The following is an 18,078-nucleotide window of genomic DNA, read 5'->3' as shown; positions in this document are numbered from 1 at the left end:
TCGAATTTAAAAATTTTATTTGGAAATAGTTACAACATTAACTTAATAAGCATAATAAACATGGAAGCTGCTTATTCGTTTTTTATTATTTGACTTAACAATTCAAGAAATTGAAACAATCAATAACATTTTTGATGCTCTGATTTTGTTACCCATGTACGAAACCAAAATTTTTCCAAAGTTGTTTTAAAATGTTAAATAAAATAAATAACATATCAAAGTTTATCATGATCATGCCCTTCTTATTCTTCATACTTATCAATAGAAAAGAACTCGAGAAATATTAAAAAACAACTGAAAAAATTAATCCTCCGTCTAAAAGTAAAAACTGTATAGAAATATGGTTTAAAACTGCATTTATTCAGACATACATTAATATGTGTATATGGTTGGAGGGCACAAAGCCATTCTTTATCTGTATCTTTCTTTCTCCCCTGGGAGCTTACAAAACTAATAAAAAACAAACGCAAACTTTCAGACTGCGATGCTGACTTGGCTGATGGTTAGCTAATGTGAATGCGGTAGCGGATATATATACGTATATATAAATATAAATCTGTTTGCCTTTAAATCGGTCCGCCAACTGTACACAAACTGATAAGTAACTGGGAAAGTAAACGGAATACTTGGGGAATGCATCAAGGCGTGTTGGTTGCTCAGCGCCCATTCCAATGGCATACGTGTCCATTTTCGAAGGCCAGGTTGATCCTGGGATGAGGAAGTGGCCTGGCTGCCTGCACCGACTGCCGGGCCGGATCATCCTCGAAGTACAAGCACTGCTGCACGAAATCCAGAAAGAGAACTTGTGCCTGGCTGGCTGCCGCGGGCAATGCCTGCAAATTGGCATCGCTGCAGAGTCCCTGGACCAGTTGCTCGCAAATTCGCGTATTGGTATCGACATCGAATAGGGGTACGCCGAAGCTAACGTCCAGCAGGGTCCACTCCTCAGTGGCGTCCTCGTCGGACACCAGCGACGGTGAAATCTCCTCGATCTCCACGGAACTCTGCGACACCAGGTCCGCGCGACTGCTGCACTTGGCCAGTTCGCTAGCCAGCACCTGGCTGCAATCCGGAGCAGTGAACTCATTCGCCGGACCATGTTCTGGCGTGGCCGCAAAGTGGTTTTCATCGGGACTCTTCAATTGAAAGCTTGTCACCTCGTTCGTTGGCACATGGTTTGGTTTGCTGGGCGCCGCAAGTGAGGCTCGTTTCTGACGCTGCGACGGCTTCAGTCGCACCTGCAGTTCGTAGTCCTCGCAACCGAGATCCGGCACTCCAGTGTTCAGGAATGTTATGTAGCCGCACTGCTGACGCAGATCCAAAAGGCTGGACAGTTTATGAACGGCTCGATGGGCAGCCCACTTCGCTTGGCGTGTGTCTGCCGCTTGGAACGGAAATGATTCATAGTGGAGCGAGCCGGCTGTGCGTATTCCGTAGCCTTGGAGCAGCACACAGCCGTTCTTGAGCTGATCGTTCAGATTGCGGAAATTCTCGGAATTAAGCACGTATGAATCAGAGTGCAGGATGTTCACCAGCAGTTTTCCATAGCCCAGGAACAAGCGTGGCAAGCTCTTCAAAACAGTTCCGCGGCAGAGTAGCAAACTGGGCGGTCCATAGCCTGAATAAAGAAGTATTTAAAGAATATCAAGTGAGATAACAATATTAAGTCCTAACCTGTGATATGATTGTAGAACAGCTTGCTCCACATGGGCGCCACATCGGAGCTGCGCAGGAATTGGCCGAAGTAGGGAATGCTGAATGTATGACTGAGCGACGCCGTCAGCGGCGAAGCAGCAATTATAAACTTGTACTTCTTCTCCAGAACGCGATCTCTCGTTTGCCGATCCAAGCCCTCTAGGCACTCCAATCGCAGCAGATCCAAGCCACCAGGCAGCAAATGTCGCAGTGAGCAAATGGTCGAACGCAGAATGACCGCGTGGGCGAAATAGCGCGAGACATCGCCTTCGCCCTCCGCATCCAGCAGCGAAACCTGCTCCAGTTCAGCCAGAAAGCTGTCAAGGCTCTCCTCGCACAACTTGCCCACTTCGAACATGGTCACAGCGTGATTCTTCAGTCCGGGTGACAGGTTGCCCATCATGAGAAAAGCGGTGAGCGTGGAGTCGAAGAGGAAGCCCACCCTCTTACCGCTTTTTGGCAAGGCAGCGGCCGATATCGCAGCCGATGGAGCAGCCTGCTTTGGTGCAGACAGATCCTCTTGTTCCAGCTCCGAGCTCAGTTCCTGCTCATCGCTGTTGTTCACCCGCTCCTGGGGCGTCGTATTCAGGTTGGCAAAGCTGAAGTCACTGGTATTGCCGTCCGAGGAGAGGTAGCCTATGGAGCTGCTGTCCTTATCCTTGTCCTTCTCCCTCTCCTTGGGTGTCTTTGGCGATTTTGGACTCTGGTCGAATTCGAAGCTGCTACTGGCATGTAAGTTGTAATTCAGCGGTGTTATCTGCGGCGTTTCGGGCGTTTGCTGCTGGTTGTATCCCTCCCAGCTGGAATGATTTGTCTGATTAACCAGATCTTCTTTGCGATGGGCGAAACCCAGACGGCAGATAAACGAAATGGCCTGCTTAACGCTATCCAACTCCAGTTGCAGCATGTGCGCCAGCTCGGCAATGGTCATGTGCTCATCCGCGCTGACGAAGATCTTGTACAGCAGATTCTCGAAGTAGTCCCCACTCACGCGATTCATCACGAAGTTACGCAGCGGCGGTATGGATATCCTGTCCTCTCCGCTAATGGGCACATCCAAATAGATCAAACCCTTTCTGTACAGACTGTGCACCACCTCGTGATCGCATTTCCCAGCCGGCTGGGCACCAAAGTCAATCAAGTCATCGAGCAGGGCTCTTTCAGCGGGCGACAGATAGCGAATGTCCGCTTCCAGGACGTAGCCAATGTCCAGTCGCCACCAGGGCTCGATGTGTATGCGAACCGGAAAGCGTGGCAGGAAGTCCAGCGGATTGGGCCGCGACCCGAAGATCAAGGAGCGTGGTGTGTGAGTCTTCAGATCGCTAATAAGGGCCAGGTACTCGTTGCGGCCAATGCCCAAGACACGCAGACAGTCGGCGGCCGTAAAGTTGGGCAAAGTATCGTAGCTTTTGTCGCTACGCAAGAGCTGACCCAACACATCCAGATAGTAGTTGAAGGGCGTCACCCGCAGGCCCTTTGTGACGATATCGGCCAGGTGGTAGGGAAACGCACCCAATCCATTGATGCTCTTCTGGACCAACAGCTCGTAGTAGCGCTGCTCCCGGCGAAACACCTTGGCGGCCAGATTGCCGCGGAATCGAAGCTGATTCTTCAGACTGTAGTTGAAGACGAACTTCTCGTAGTCGCGCTGATTGTTGTGCAGCACAGATCGCAGGTGCACGGGCAGCAGTTCCCAGGTGACATTCCCACGCACACATTGCTGCAGTTGGTTTTGGCAATTGGTTCCAGAGCCAGTGGTCGCGTTGCCACCTCCGCTGGTGGCCAAATCCTCTTGCTCCGTCATCTTGGCAGTCGGATTGGGTTTTCCAGCTTGTCGGACTAACTCATTGCATTCGTTCCGGCTGCGGAATCCAGTATTTTCTTCCTGCGTATTATTTTTCTTTATTTTTTTTTTCGAGGAACGATAGGTCCGATAACACGGCCACGGTGTTATTGGTTTCTTACGTCGACAGCTGATAAGGCCGCTTGTGTTTTACAGCACTGGACAGCAACCAGTTTTTCGATAGCTTGATAACTTTGAGTATTAGTCATGAAATCCATTCATTTTGTAATTTCACAATCACGTTCATTAGTCATCAGCAATTTTGGGTAGAACATGGAATCAACTTAACATTATGAAAGGTTTCCTGCAAATATAAATGATATGCAACATATATTTTTAAACACGAATATTAATATAAATATTAAGTTCAAACTTCGAACGGACGTCAATCGGTAGACACGGCAGTGCCTAACAAAATGTTCGATAAGTTTGCGTCTATCTGCGTGCTATCGATATCACTAGTACATCGATAGCACATCGTTTAGAATGATTTTCAATATTCGTTGTTGGCTGCTTTATTCATAAACACTTACGCTTTTGTAGTCAAAATTGCCGAAGCCTTGACGAACTATTAAGTTCTATAGGTTGGCTATCAGATTGTAAGGAAGCCGGCGTTTAGAGCTCGCGGCGCAGCTAGCAGAGGCAGCGACAGCGGCAGAGCAGCGGCAACATAAGAATTTAAGGTCACCGCGACACAAAAAAGGGACATCAACATCGATTTTTTTGCACCCTTTTCATTTTGTCAGTGGAGGAGCACAATCACTTTCGGCAAACAAAGAAAAGGGGCGGCGGCGGGGGCGTAAAGTGCGCAGATATCAGCGAAGATGAGCGGAGGCGGCGGTGGCGAGGAGGATCAGCATCTGCCAGGTGTTTCCAGGTGAATAATTTCAACTGCCGAAGTTGTGGCATATTAAATCTGGTTTTTTGTGCCCACCAGTGCATCAGGATCGGCAGCTGGAACGGCGGGCGGGCGGGCCACGCCCGAAATGAAGCGTTCGGCGGTGCGCAGCCTCATCCAGCGTTACTTCCACCAACTGCAATCTGGCTGCGGGAATGCCCAGTGCAGCAATGCCAATTGCGCATCCAGCGGCAAGGTGGCGCCCATGACGCCCAACGAGGTAGCCGCCCGAGCTCTGCAGCTCTTCTCACAGGATGCACAGCTTTGCGAGGCGTCCACATCGGCGACCAGCAGGTGAGAATTCTTTTTAAACAAGTGGGCTGTGGGAAATCAGGAGATGGGATAGATCATCACTAAGTTGATTGTTTCCATTCTAATTACCTAAGTAGTAAAGTTGCCAGGCCACCAATAAAGTATTTTTTAGATTACTATGTTTCCACTTGTTGCATACCACTGAACTTTATATCCCCCATTGCAGCCCCCAAGATGTGGACATGCTTTCGCCGAACGACAGTAGCAGCAGCAGCAGCGGCAGCTCGACAAGCACCATTACCTCCGCCAGTACCACCACGACAACCAGCAGACAATCGCAGAGTACGCCAGCTGCCGTTGTGGTGCCCGTATCCAGTCCAAATCTTGTCCAGAGTGTGCCGCCACTGGATCTCGCCGGCGCTGAACCCTCCTCCGGCGACTCGGAACCATGTACACCCACCCTGCCGCCAGTCCAGAGCCTGGATGCCAATAGCCTGATGGCGCTCTATGAGCAATGTAGGGCGGCTGACAGTTACGACAGGATTTGCCACGCAATCGGCGATGTTTTCTCCAGCGTAGATAGACTGAGCAAGAGCTTCATTCGCAGCGCAGAACCAGCGGCTTCTAGTAGCCTCCAGGAGCTGCTGGCCAATCCACCGGAGGCTTTGAACAAGGAGCAGCTACGAACTCTAGAAGGCGAACACGATAAAGACGAAGATAGCACACAGCAGGAGGAAGAACAATCGGAATCCGCGGAAGTAACAGCTAACGCTACTGCTGCAGCAGATGTAGAATCAGAGGCAGAGCCCGAAGAAGAGGACGACGATGTGCCCATGGCTCACACGACAGAGGGAACGTCGGATGAGGATCCAACCCAAAGCAGCGACACGCTGGTGGATCTGCCTGGCTTGCGACGAGTGCAGCGTCTCCTTTTTGGCTGTCAAACACGAGCCATCACGGACAAGCTTACCAGCAGCGTTATCCAGCTGGCTGACTGGGTGCACTACCTGCGTCCCGATTGGGAGAAAGTCATTCACTGTCTGGTCATCTGCTTCGATTTAGCCACCAATAGTGAGTGTTTCAGTTGTGTGCCTGAAATGGTTCATGTTACAGTTTTTCTCATTTCCCTTTAGCCAACAACAGTGTGGTAGACATGGACTATCTGGACAGGGTGCTGCCAAAATTGTGCCACGCGGCAGCGGCCATGCCAGTGCCGGCACAGGCGCGTCTGGCCAGAATCTGGGCGGCCCATTGTGCAGATCAGCTGCACTCGTTGGTGGCCGCCTGCCAGCAGCAAATTACTCTGCAGGTGCTTTTGGACGAGGAATCCATGCGCGAGAACGGCTCCATAATTAGCATCACCAAAGTTTTAAAGGTAATAGTGAGGTTTAGTTTGCCAAATAGTTTGTAATATGACACAAATCACTGGTTTCTCTCCCGCTTGGCAGATTGTCTTCTACGCGAACATTCTGGCTAGCGAGCTGGAGCGACCATCGTGTCGGGCGCCGCTGGAGGATCGAACGGAAGCGGCGACCGCATCTGGCAGTGCAGCAGTAGAGGACGACCTATTCGCCTACAACTCTGTGCTGCAGCCGCACATGCCCAAGTTCGCCGAGGATCAGTTGGAGAAGGCGCTGCAGGTGTCGGCAATCGATTGCCGGAAACCACTGATACCACTTGAGGAGTTCTACAACGAGGCGCTCAGTGAAAACATCCAAATGCACCACGACTACCTGTCCTACAAGACGCTAGCCTTGGAGAGCGAGATTGGTTCCGGGCACACAAACTACTTTTCGTTCATGCTGTACGCCTTCATCCTCACGCCGTCCACAAAAGTGGATGCCCTGTACTATGATAGCAGAATGAGGATGTACAGCGAACGCTACACCTCCCTCTACTCAATCCTCAACAATTTCGGCCAGGAAGGGCAGGATGGAACTCCGCGGCCGGATCTTAAGCTGACGGTGCGCAGGGACCAGCTCATCAATGACGCGCTCATTGGGGTATGTACACATGATTCTTTAGTATCACAGTTAACAGTTGTCACTGATGCACGTTTAATTGCGTAGCTGGAAATGGTGGCCATGAGCAATCCGAAGGATCTCAAGAAGCAGTTGGTGGTGGAGTTTGTAGGCGAGCAGGGTATCGATGAAGGCGGCGTATCCAAAGAGTTCTTCCAGCTAATCGTGGAGGAGGTATTCAACCCGGCCTTTGGTATGTTTATACAGCAGGAAGAAACCAACAACATGTGGTAGGTAATCAATCGAGAAGCTTTTTCATTTAAACTATAAATGTATATCCATGTGCAGGTTCAATGCCACACCCTTCGAGAACGGAGCTCAGTTCACGCTGATTGGTATAATTATTGGCCTGGCGATCTATAACAACGTAATCCTCGCCGTAAACTTCCCCATGGTCGTCTACCGCAAGTTGATGGGCTATTGCGGCACATTCGCGGACCTCAGCGACTGGAGTCCCACGCTGCACAAGAGTCTCAAGGCCATGATGGACTACCAGGGTCAGGATATGGAGGAGGTCTTCGACCAGACCTTCAAGATCAGCTATAGTGACGTTTTCGGTGATATGGTCGAGCACGAACTGGTACCGAATGGCAAGGATGTGCTGGTGGGGCAGCACAACAAGGAGTTGTTCGTTAACCTGTACAGTGACTTCCTGCTCAACACGAATATCCAGCAGCAGTTCAATGCCTTCCGCAAGGGCTTCGAAATGGTCACGGACGAATCGCCACTGAAGCTGCTCTTCCGGCCAGAGGAGATCGAGATGCTGGTCTGTGGCAGTCGTGTGAGTAGCTACATTCAATTAACAAAATACAATCGGTTGTTGAACTCTGAAACCATCTGCAGGAGTTCGACTTTGTGGAGCTGGAGAACTCAACGGTGTACGAGGGCGGCTACACGGAGGAGAGCCAGTACATCCAGGACTTCTGGAGCATTGTGCACGCGATGCCCAACGAGGCGAAGCACAAGCTGCTCGAATTCACGACGGGATCGGCGCGTGTGCCAGTTGGCGGCCTCAAGTGCCTGCGCCTGTTGATCACGCGTCACGGTCCGGATAGCGACCGGCTGCCTACCTCGCACACCTGCTTCAATGTGCTCCTCCTGCCCGAGTACAGCAGTCGCGACAAGCTGGAGGAGCGCCTGATGAAGGCCATCAACTACTCGAAGGGCTTCGGCATGCTGTAGACTGTGCTACTGTGCACTGTCATTAGGTGCAAGCTGCAAACAGCTAACAGCAAACTGCAAGTCCAAGTCTGTCATCTGGAACTGATACCACCTCTCTGGGAAGAAGATTGAGAATACTTTGATCGGTTTGAGTTCGTTTTGGGTTCTGCCATTTATTTTTGATACGACCTGTTCAATGAGACAATATACATACAAATTATATATATATGCTCAACTCATGGTGCGATGGCGAAGCAAGCAGACCGAACGGATACGCGATTTTGTTTCCCTTTTGTCGCCCAGTTAATTGTACATAAGCAAATACACACCACACATACTCCATTATGTGAACTTCACCCATGTAACACCCACCCGCATTTAAAAACAGTACCCGCTGAATATTTTCCTAAATAAATTTAAAGTTGTGCGGCAAAGAAAACTGATATTTTTCTAAGGGTATTACCAACTAGATCGATTTTTTAAATATTTAAATTTTTTTACATAACCAATTATTTTCTTTAAAATTTTTTTGAACTTTCATTACTAACTGGTATTGTAAAAAAAATTTACAAATTTATGAATCCTGATATTTTCAGTTTTATAACGTGTCTCTGTGTGGAGATTTGCTGTGTGCAGATTTCATTTTCCTATTAGGTTTTAAATTACATTTAAAATTTTTATTAATATTTTTTATTTAGTCTAGAGTATGGCAAATACCATTTCACGTTATTAATTTTATTTATTTAGAATAGATACGTCTAAAAAATGGCACAGTGTGAAAACCCCATTTCACATCAGCTGACTTGAAGTTCTGGCTTTTTTAGGTACTTTTTTTAAGGCAATATTTTTTAACGGTTTAGTCGCAGCCACACATTTGTTATTCGCGTTTCTGAGTTTCTTGCGGGTGGAACTCCCCAATATTTTGTGGAGCGAGAGGTGTTTTGAATTCCTTAGCATTTATTACAGAAAATGCATTTCTAGTATAACGTACTGTTCTCTATTAGCAATTTTTAACCACCGATTGCGAGTGCTTGACTGTGTGTGCGAGTGAGAGGGAGAGCGAGTAGTCCAGCATCATGAGAATGCAACAAAGCGCCTTGTTGTTGTTGCTGCTGGCTGTGACGTCGCAAGGAGACGCCGACGTCGCTGCAGCGCCGGAGTCCAATTGGAATGGTTTGTTTTTAATTTCTAACTAGAATGAGTTCATCAGCAGCCATAGAAAATCACATTGCATTCATGTGTTCTTGTTTTCACATTTTCCGGTCTTAAGGGGGGGGTAGGGTTTTGAGGGTTCAAAAAAAGTGATTTTTTTTAATTGCATATTATGAAAGTATAGTAACTCAAGATTGTTGTCTGTAAATAGGAAGTCAATCGGAGCAAAACTCACAAAGATATAGCTTTGGAAGTAGGCGGGTCTCGAACGACTACCTGAGTAATCCCTCAGCGGGGAAGACAGCAACAAAAACTTTAAACACGTTTTTCTCAAATCGATGTTTTTTGAGTCGGTGCACTCTGTATCTCAAAATCTATTCAACCGATCGTTCTCAAATTTTTTACAGTATTTCCTTACATAATTTATGAGGTAACGCTGTCGAGATTTTTTCGTTTTTGATTTTAATTTTTTTATTATTAACAACAATAGTCATGAACTTTGGCCAAAAATCGGTATTTTCACTTTCAAGTTTTGTAAAAAGTTCAAAAATTATAATAAATGGAAAAACTCGACAGGGATACCTAGAGGGACATAAAAATTGATGGAAAAACTTTGGGTATTTCATATCAGATTATCCAGTGCTGAGGTATGACGTGCACCGCAAAATGTATTTTTTCTGAGGCGCCTGCGAAGAATTGCTGCCATTCGGTCAATTTTCAATATTTTTCAACCAATATTTCACAGAATATAGTTCAAATACTACTCTTTAATGTACAATAATCAGAAATAAATTTACTTTTACCGTACGCCCAAAAAAAAATCTGTAAAAACCTGTTTTTTTCTCCCTTTAAAACCCTACCCCCCCCTTAAGTGCATTCCACTGCTGTAGTTAGTCCACAAATACACAGAGATGAAATGGGTTTTTTCTTATCATTTTTGATAAGAAACTAGCACATCCTTTTTTTTCGTTCAAAAATTAAGTAGTTAATCAGAAATAAAAAAAATGTTCCAATTGATATGTTTTATGCTCCTTTCTATGTAGTTTCCCCCGACTTCTTACTGTGTACGTGCAGTACATATCTCAGAGAATTTGTTTATGATCCATATACCATCCCACATCTCCTCTTGCCTTTCAAAATGCCTTTTGTTTTCGTTTCGCTTTGATGCTGCGGTCGTTTACTCTGGAATTGCTGGGAAACGGAGCAGATGCAGATGCAGATTCAAGTATTCAGATACATTTGCATCTCAGATGAAAGATACAAAGTGGTTCTCAAATAGCCAGTTCGTTTACATATTCAGAAATTGGACAGCTTTAAACAAGCTCAACTCGTTGTCTAACATAATAATGACTTGAAACAATAGTAATATCAATAATTTATTGACTTAGAAACAATACAAGATGCATTTGTTGTATTCTAATTGGAAGCAATAGTAGATAAAGTAGAGCTTACGAAATTATGGTTAACCATTTATTTATAAAAACCTATCAAAATTAAATTAGCCTAATCATTTTACATAATATGACTTACTATTAATCTTTTCTATTGATATACAACTCATGTTTTCATTTACAGAGAAAATCAAAGTGTTCACTGTGGCCACTGAACCCACCGATGGCTATAATAGATATGCTCGATCTGCACGAGTCTACGATATTGAGGTGAGACTCCGATTAAAAGTAGAATTCGGATTAATTAGAGCATTTTGAAGTCGAGAAAAGAATATTCTTCACACTGGCTATCTAATATCTATGATCTGGTACATTAAGATATCGTGAATTGCGGTTAGAACATAGAAAATTGACAGCACATCAAGAAAGTTTATTAGAAGACATGTCAACATGTGGGATAATATATAGAGAATATATAGAGAACTTTTGAATGACCGAAATTGGCCAACTTTTATGGTTTATAGAACATCTGTTTATATGCAAATGAGTTTTGATTGTTTTTATTGATGAATTCCTAATTTGACGACACACGCAGACAATCGAATTTTCATAAAAACTGGTATAGAAGCTGGAACACAGCATTTATGATAGATAAGACCTAACATACATCTCATGTTTGTATTGTCTTTGAAGTTTGAAGACTTGCCCGGCGGCTTGGCACACTTAAGCAACATTGTATATAGTATATACTACTATTATACTATTATACTATATATATAGTATAGTAAAGTATATAGCTATATATATTTGTATGTATGGGGATGTATTTATGCCGCTACCCGAGCATCCGGCGCTGGCGTCCGATTTTCTGATGTGGAACACCGAGATTGGCTGGACATTGTGGGGCAACCGACGGCATGAAGTCAACATATAGTGCACACATGTTGAGATCACGTAGTCCAAGCAGATTCGGTGCAGTCGCCGGGGGTAATTAGCACAATACTTTGGGATTCGGTTCCCGGTCCATTGATAGCTTAGAACTTTCTACAACAAGTTGGTGGTGGGAGATTTCGCTTATCGGTTCCAGTGAGTGTGACACTTTTTGTATTGTCGGCCGGCTTAGAATTTGATTTTTTTTTTGTTTCAAAAGTATATATGTATATGCCCGACAACAAAATGTGCTGATAAGCTCGCTTAGCCGGCTTTTTTATGGATTGAACCTGATCTGTTCCCCTTTGTTTTGAATTTCTTTATATGTACACTGTTTTTTGTATTTGAAGAACTGTGCGACCCAAGATATTTAAACCCGCAGCGTTGCTAAATGAATGAAATTTGTGATTTAAGTTCCTTTTCCATTAAAAAGTTATGATTGCTTTTGGAAAAGGCACTTAATTTCTTATATACTTTAAACAATAATTGGCTTTAAGTAAGCAGGATGATATTTTCTAGAAAATAAGCTCGTTGATTATTTATAGATTTATTCCAGTTTCTTGTCAGAGATAAACAGATTCGCATCAGATAACTGGTTAGCATTTAAAAAGTATTATTTAATCACTAAAAGGTGACGACACTTGGCTTGGGAGAGGAATGGAAAGGAGGAGATATGCAGCGACCTGGCGGCGGATTCAAGCTCAATCTTCTGCGCGAGGCAATTGCTCCGTATAAAAATGATCCGGAGACAATCATACTCTTCACCGACAGGTTTGAATTGAAGGAAAACTCAAAGGGGTTTTTACTAAATGAGGTGTACTCTTTCAGCTACGATGTGATCATCACCACCACGCTGGACGAGATCTTCGAGAAGTTCAAGGAGGCGGGTGCCAAGATACTCTTCTCCGCCGAGAAATACTGCTGGCCCGACAAAAGTCTGGCCAACGATTATCCCGAAGTGGAGGGCAAGGCCTCCCGATTCCTCAACTCGGGCGCCTTCATGGGCTATGCACCACAAGTTTACGCTCTGCTGGAGGATCCAATCGAAGACACTGCCGACGATCAGCTGTATTTTACCAAGATCTTCCTCGACGAGGCCAAACGCACCAAGCTGGGCTTGAAGCTGGATGTGAAATCGCGTCTTTTCCAAAACCTACACGGTGCCAAGAACGATGTGAAGCTTAAGGTGGATCTGGATAGCAATCAGGGCGTGCTGCAGAATGTGGATTTCATGACGACGCCGGCCATCATCCATGGCAATGGACTTAGCAAAGTGGATCTAAATGCATATGGCAACTATTTGGCCAGGACCTTCAGCGGCGTCTGCCTTTTGTGTCAGGAAAATCTCTTAGACTTGGAAGTAAGGTTCTTTGTATATGCCTATACACATGCTTATATTAATAAGCAATCTATTTTTTCTAGGAGACAAACCTACCTGTGATTTCCCTAGCCCTGATGGTCACGCAAGCCGTACCCTTCTTCGACCAGTTTCTGGAAGGCATCGAGACTTTAAACTATCCCAAGGATAAACTCCACTTGCTCATCTACAGCAACGTGGCATTCCACGACGATGACATCAAGTCGTTTGTTAACAAACATGCCGAAGAGTATGCTACTGCCAAGTTTGCTCTCTCCACTGACGAGTTTGATGAGCGCCAAGGCAGGCAATTGGCCGTGTAAGTCTTAAAATTAATTATTTTAAATAGATATAATCCTATACCTTGAATTTTGTATAATGGTTCACTTTCCAGTGACAAAGCTCGACTCCACCAAAGTGATTACATATTCTTCGTGGATGCAGATGCGCACATCGACGATAGCGAGGTTCTCCGTGAGCTGCTCAGGCTGAACAAGTATGTCAAGGCCACTTCAATCCATTTCCCCATAATAACAATGTTCATATCCTTGCAGGCAATTCGTGGCTCCGATTTTCTCCAAGCCCAAGGAACTGTGGAGCAACTTCTGGGGTGCCCTTTCCGAAGGTGGCTACTACGCCAGGTCGCACGACTACGTGGACATTGTAAAGCGGGAACTTATGTAAGTAAAAACTAGATTAAGGATAGGGAAACTTTCTTTAGTTTATAGATACAGTATTTTATTGCATTTTTAAAACAATACTTTTTTTTTATAAAGGAGTTTCCTTTACTTTTAGGCTGTATACATTCTTTTAGACTAACTTCATGTAAAGCTGATAGATTGCACAAAAAATGCTGCAAATTCACCTCAAATTTATTTGTTATGTTTTGCCAAGTGCAACAAAATTGAAGTAATACAAGTGATAATGGGTGGGCTGTGTTCAGTCGAAGGCAATGGAGAAATCCGTCTTAAAGCTGCGCCGATCAATGGAGTACATGTTGTCGGCGGTGCACTCATAGAGTCCAGCGTCCATCTGCGTAGCCGGGTCAATCTCGATCTTGGACTTGACCTTGTCGTCGCCGATGCGCCATTCGTGGACGTGCATATAGAGGTGCTGATAGATCTCCGCCCCGTCCTTGTACCAGGTGATATGCGGTCGGGGATTGCCCTTGGCCACGCACAGAAAGGCGATCTTGTGGCCCAGCACGTACTCAAGATCAAAGTGCGAGGCTTGAAGGATTTTGGCGCCCTAAAAAGAGCCACGAAAATGATTGGAGAACTGCAACAAAGTTCCCTCATTTACTCACATTATTGTTGTTGTAGTACTGATCGGACTCCGGATCGCGATATTTTCCGGTAATTGGCAGTCCGATCTGCACTCTGGACTTGGTTCGTCCACGGCCACGCCCACGACGCGCCTCGCAAATGGGCGTGGCCAGCATTAATAGCCCCAAAGCGAGGCAGACGATGAGGCACTTAACCTGCATGACTCTCCCGGATAATGGATATGTTGGATTTGCTGGCGGAGATCACTATCACTATCTGTGGTGGCGTTGCTGTGCGAATCTCGTTTGATCGCCGACTGATCCACTCGGCCAGACTCTGCACCACCACTCTGCTCGGCTCATCTAATTTGCCACAATTGTCCGGCGGACTTAAACCGTTTTTGGTGTGCTGCGCTCTCAAAATTCGCCGCTCGCGGCTTTTTGTTCTGGATTCACATTTTCTCATCGCCGCATTTCCACATTTCACTCAATTCCCTAGCTAGATTTGATTTGCACGCTGGCTGATATCGTAGCCCATGGCACCCCTTTCCATGTGTCTTGCTGGGATTCGGTCTAGTTTACAGTGGCCAAAGCTCCATGGTGATCTTTCACCTGGTAGTTTGAACAATTGGATAGTAGTGTTCAAATGTTATCCCAATTTATACATTTCGGTTTGCTAAAATGGAGACAAGCAGTCAATTGCATCGAAAAATTGTTATATTTAAAAGAAAGAACATTATTTGACTTCGTGTTTAGTGTGCTTTTGTACCACTGTACCTGTTTGAAGGCTATGGAGCACTCAACACTTTAGAACCAAAAAGCCTCGGTTTGTTTGGTTTGCTTTCACACTTTTTAATAAAATAAATGCAAAAAAATCACTTGAATTGGGTAATTGAGTCAATTTGTCGGCTTTGTGCGCACACACACCTATGCACTTGGCACTCACACATACGCACACAGATGCACAGATACTCACGGACAAAAAAGCAGAAAGGTCGGATTGAAATAGACCTTACATTACCATAATCCGAGACGCAAAAATGTATTTTTAAATATTTTTTATTTAACTGTATTCAAAGCATTGTAGTTTATAGTTACATCTTAGCTTAACTGGGTCAAAGGGTGTTTTTCATGGGTCAATCAATCAATCTTCTCAAAAGTTAACCATAACGTAGTCCGTGCGAAAACCGCGACGATCGATGGCGTAGATATTGTCCGCTTGACACTCGTAGAAACCTGAAAATAATGATTTATATTATTTAATTTATAATAATAATAATTGAGCTCAACTTACCAGCATCCATTTGAGTGGTTGGATCGATTTCCATTTTAGATTTAACAATGTTCGCTTCTATATGAGATTCGTGTACCTATATTAATTGAACATTTCTTATATCCATGAGTTTATATTTAGTATAACCATTTCTGAAGTTACCTGAAAGAATCGGTGCTGGTAGAGCTCTGCGCCATCCTTGAACCAGGTGATGGTCGGTCGAGGATTGCCTAATAAAAAAAGGGGTCATTACTTGGTGATTCAACTTCTGGTTAGTCTAATCTCACCTTGAGCCATGCAGAAGAAGGTGATCTTGCGACCCAGTGTGTAGTCCAACTCGAAATGCGAAGACTTAATGATCTTGGCGCCCTGCAAAAAGTTATGACACATATGTTTAAAACAAATGTAATTTATCCTCGACCCACTTACATTTTCATGATCATAATAGTTGACCGCATCCTGTGATCGGTGCTGGATGACCACGGGTTTTTTGCCCGTATAGTTGCGACGCTCCGTCTTTCCCGCAGTGCTTCCTATGGCAATATTCGATGTTTAGCTTAATTAATATAATAATATATTAGATTTAAATCGCTTACTTTGGGCGGCTATATAGATGAGATCGGCGCAAAGCAAAAAGCATAGGCAGAGGAGAACGATCCGGTTAAGATTGCAGATGCCACGAGGCATTATTGTCGAGCCGTGATTCCGATCGCCTGCGGTGAATGTTGTTTTCAAACTGCGCTTTCCACATCCGAACGGCACAGAACGCCATCCACTCCGCTCCAATGTGAGCGTTTTTATTGAATTAAGTGAATCTAGTTGGGGGTTGGGGACTTTCGGCGGTGCGACGTCACTTTCCATTTTCGCAACATTGTTGCAAATCCGCTGGACATCGCCATCATTCCGCTCTCGACTTTATCACTCATTCAGCACTTGTATTTTGCGTCCATTTGCAGTGGCATGTTCAACGTGCCCCACGTAACGAGCATCTATCTGGTGAAGAGCACCGCCTTCGATGCCATCTCCTTCAAGCACAAGGAATTCGATCCCGACATGGCCATGTGCGAGTCACTCCGCAATGCGGTAAGTGTGTCCAAGTACCAAGTCATGTTCATGCCTCATATACACACTCCTCTTTCTAGGGTATCTTCATGTACGCCAGCAATCTGCGCATATTCGGTCACCTGGTCAACGCCGATGACTTCAACACTACGGTGACACGTCCGGATTTCTATACGCTGTTCAGCAACGAGATCGACTGGACGGAGAAGTACATACACCCGAACTACTCACTCCAGCTGAACGAGAGCTACAAGCTACAGCAGCCGTGCCCGGATGTCTATTGGTTCCAGATCGTGTCGGACGCGTTCTGTGATGATTTGGTGGCCATTATGGAGGCGCATAACGGCTGGTCGGATGGCAGCAACAGCGACAGTCGACTGGAGGGCGGATACGAGGCGGTGCCCACCAGAGACATCCACACCAAGCAGGTGGGCCTGGAGCGGCTCTATCTCAAGTTTCTCCAGCTGTTCGTTCGTCCGCTGCAGGAGCGCGCCTTCACCGGCTACTTTCACAATGTGAGTTAAAGACTTAGTACCTTTTGAGGAATTTGTATTGATATGCCCACCAATTTGTAGCCTCCGCGCGCGCTGATGAACTTCATGGTGCGCTATCGGCCGGATGAACAGCCTTCTCTGCGTCCGCACCACGACTCCTCCACGTACACCATCAACATTGCGATGAACCGGGCGGGTATCGACTACCAGGGCGGTGGCTGTCGTTTCATTCGGTACAACTGCTCCGTGACCGAGACGAAGAAGGGATGGATGCTGATGCACCCGGGGCGATTGACTCACTACCACGAGGGACTGCTCGTGACCAATGGCACGCGTTACATCATGATTTCGTTCATCGATCCGTAGAGTAGCTAATTTACATAGGTTATATATATATATATCAAACTGCCATATCGGCTAATCCAAAGAACTGCATACTAAGCCCAATGAACAAATTTGTGTTGATGGAATTGCGGCATCGGCCTTCTGTTTCTGATGATTTTACAAACTACTTTGAGATCGATAGCTTTAGGATACTCCGATCAATCTGTTGCAGCCTTAAGTTAATTATAAGCTTTTTTACCAAGTGCAAAGTGTTCCATTTTTGAATAAATTAATTCAATTATTAAACGAAATATATTTCATTTGGTTTTTGTCTGGAGGAATTCGTTGCTTCTGCTCTATATTATTGATTTATAATTCCAGATAAATTATTTTTTAATTTGCTGATTTATTTTACATGATTTTATTAACATCTGCTTTTCTTATATTAATGGGTATCCGTTTCAACAAATTCTCTATTGTATCATTGATAACGGTACCACAGTTCCTCTATTAAGGCAGCTCTGTAACGTGAAATGCTGAATTAACAGCTGTTTTGCGAATGCGAGATAGAACCATCAACAGCGCTGCCCCCCACGCAAGTAACAGTTGTAGCGCCGCGGGTGTGCAGACTTCTGCTGTTAGATAGCATATACAGCAGACTCTTGACAGAATGCACTGTAAAGTTTCTGTAGTGAGTTAGGTAAGGTAAGGCAATAAATATACAGAATATATAGCTCTTTTATAATATTGTTCAAAATATTTGCACACATACACCATTTTATTTTATTCTAAATATAATTATTTTGTCAACGCTGCTACATTTTTATTTAAAATTAAACATATTCTTGTTTAATCTATATTTATTTTGAAAATATTTTTTAATATTAGAGGCAAACAGCGAAAGATGATAACAGAACTCGTGCGAATGTTATGGAGTCGAACCACTGCGCACTGTTGTTGC

General features: G+C 45.0%; 5 protein-coding genes across 6 annotated transcripts; 2 read left to right on the top strand and 3 right to left on the bottom strand.

Annotated features, from left to right (window-relative positions):
* Positions 1-339: 339 nt before the first annotated feature.
* Positions 340-3,651, bottom strand: LOC120448859 (protein FAM91A1). Its single transcript, XM_039631069.2, has 2 exons — positions 1,675-3,651; positions 340-1,618 (listed from the first exon to the last, which is right to left on the bottom strand). Exons 1-2 carry the CDS (start codon positions 3,497-3,499, stop codon positions 657-659), a joined length of 2,787 nt encoding a protein of 928 aa, XP_039487003.1. The 5' UTR covers positions 3,500-3,651; the 3' UTR covers positions 340-656.
* Positions 3,652-4,013: 362 nt separating this feature from the next.
* On the top strand, positions 4,014-8,309 carry LOC120448759 (ubiquitin-protein ligase E3A). The gene is made up of 8 exons (XM_039630944.1): positions 4,014-4,415; positions 4,476-4,730; positions 4,915-5,759; positions 5,822-6,063; positions 6,137-6,691; positions 6,758-6,939; positions 6,998-7,490; positions 7,553-8,309. The coding sequence occupies exons 1-8, from the start codon at positions 4,363-4,365 to the stop codon at positions 7,889-7,891; spliced, it is 2,964 nt and encodes a 987-aa protein (XP_039486878.1). The 5' UTR covers positions 4,014-4,362; the 3' UTR covers positions 7,892-8,309.
* A 411-nt stretch (positions 8,310-8,720) lies between these two features.
* On the top strand, positions 8,721-17,428 carry LOC120448773 (procollagen-lysine,2-oxoglutarate 5-dioxygenase). Of its 2 annotated transcripts, XM_039630960.1 has the most exons (11): positions 8,721-8,806; positions 8,875-9,043; positions 10,598-10,683; positions 11,975-12,114; positions 12,172-12,703; positions 12,766-13,019; positions 13,095-13,196; positions 13,255-13,380; positions 16,194-16,320; positions 16,380-16,814; positions 16,875-17,428. In XM_039630960.1, the coding sequence occupies exons 2-11, from the start codon at positions 8,947-8,949 to the stop codon at positions 17,157-17,159; spliced, it is 2,184 nt and encodes a 727-aa protein (XP_039486894.1). In that variant the 5' UTR covers positions 8,721-8,806; positions 8,875-8,946; the 3' UTR covers positions 17,160-17,428. The 2 variants fall into 2 exon arrangements, with proteins under 2 accessions (XP_039486894.1, XP_039486893.1); XM_039630959.2 differs by having other exon boundaries at positions 8,749-9,043.
* On the bottom strand, positions 13,440-14,519 carry LOC120448775 (immunoglobulin domain-containing protein oig-4). The gene is made up of 2 exons (XM_039630962.2): positions 14,007-14,519; positions 13,440-13,948 (listed from the first exon to the last, which is right to left on the bottom strand). Exons 1-2 carry the CDS (start codon positions 14,184-14,186, stop codon positions 13,640-13,642), a joined length of 489 nt encoding a protein of 162 aa, XP_039486896.1. The 5' UTR covers positions 14,187-14,519; the 3' UTR covers positions 13,440-13,639.
* LOC120448774 (peroxidasin) lies at positions 15,008-16,110 on the bottom strand. Its single transcript, XM_039630961.2, has 6 exons — positions 15,834-16,110; positions 15,667-15,770; positions 15,525-15,606; positions 15,400-15,467; positions 15,259-15,334; positions 15,008-15,200 (listed from the first exon to the last, which is right to left on the bottom strand). The coding sequence occupies exons 1-6, from the start codon at positions 16,096-16,098 to the stop codon at positions 15,118-15,120; spliced, it is 678 nt and encodes a 225-aa protein (XP_039486895.1). The 5' UTR covers positions 16,099-16,110; the 3' UTR covers positions 15,008-15,117.
* Positions 17,429-18,078: the final 650 nt, after the last annotated feature.

This window comes from Drosophila santomea, chromosome 3L, assembly GCF_016746245.2.
Source record: "Drosophila santomea strain STO CAGO 1482 chromosome 3L, Prin_Dsan_1.1, whole genome shotgun sequence".
Lineage (NCBI taxonomy): Eukaryota > Metazoa > Arthropoda > Insecta > Diptera > Drosophilidae > Drosophila > Drosophila santomea.
The sequence above is the reverse complement of the archived record's forward strand: the minus strand, read 5'-3'. Positions and strand labels throughout refer to the sequence as shown.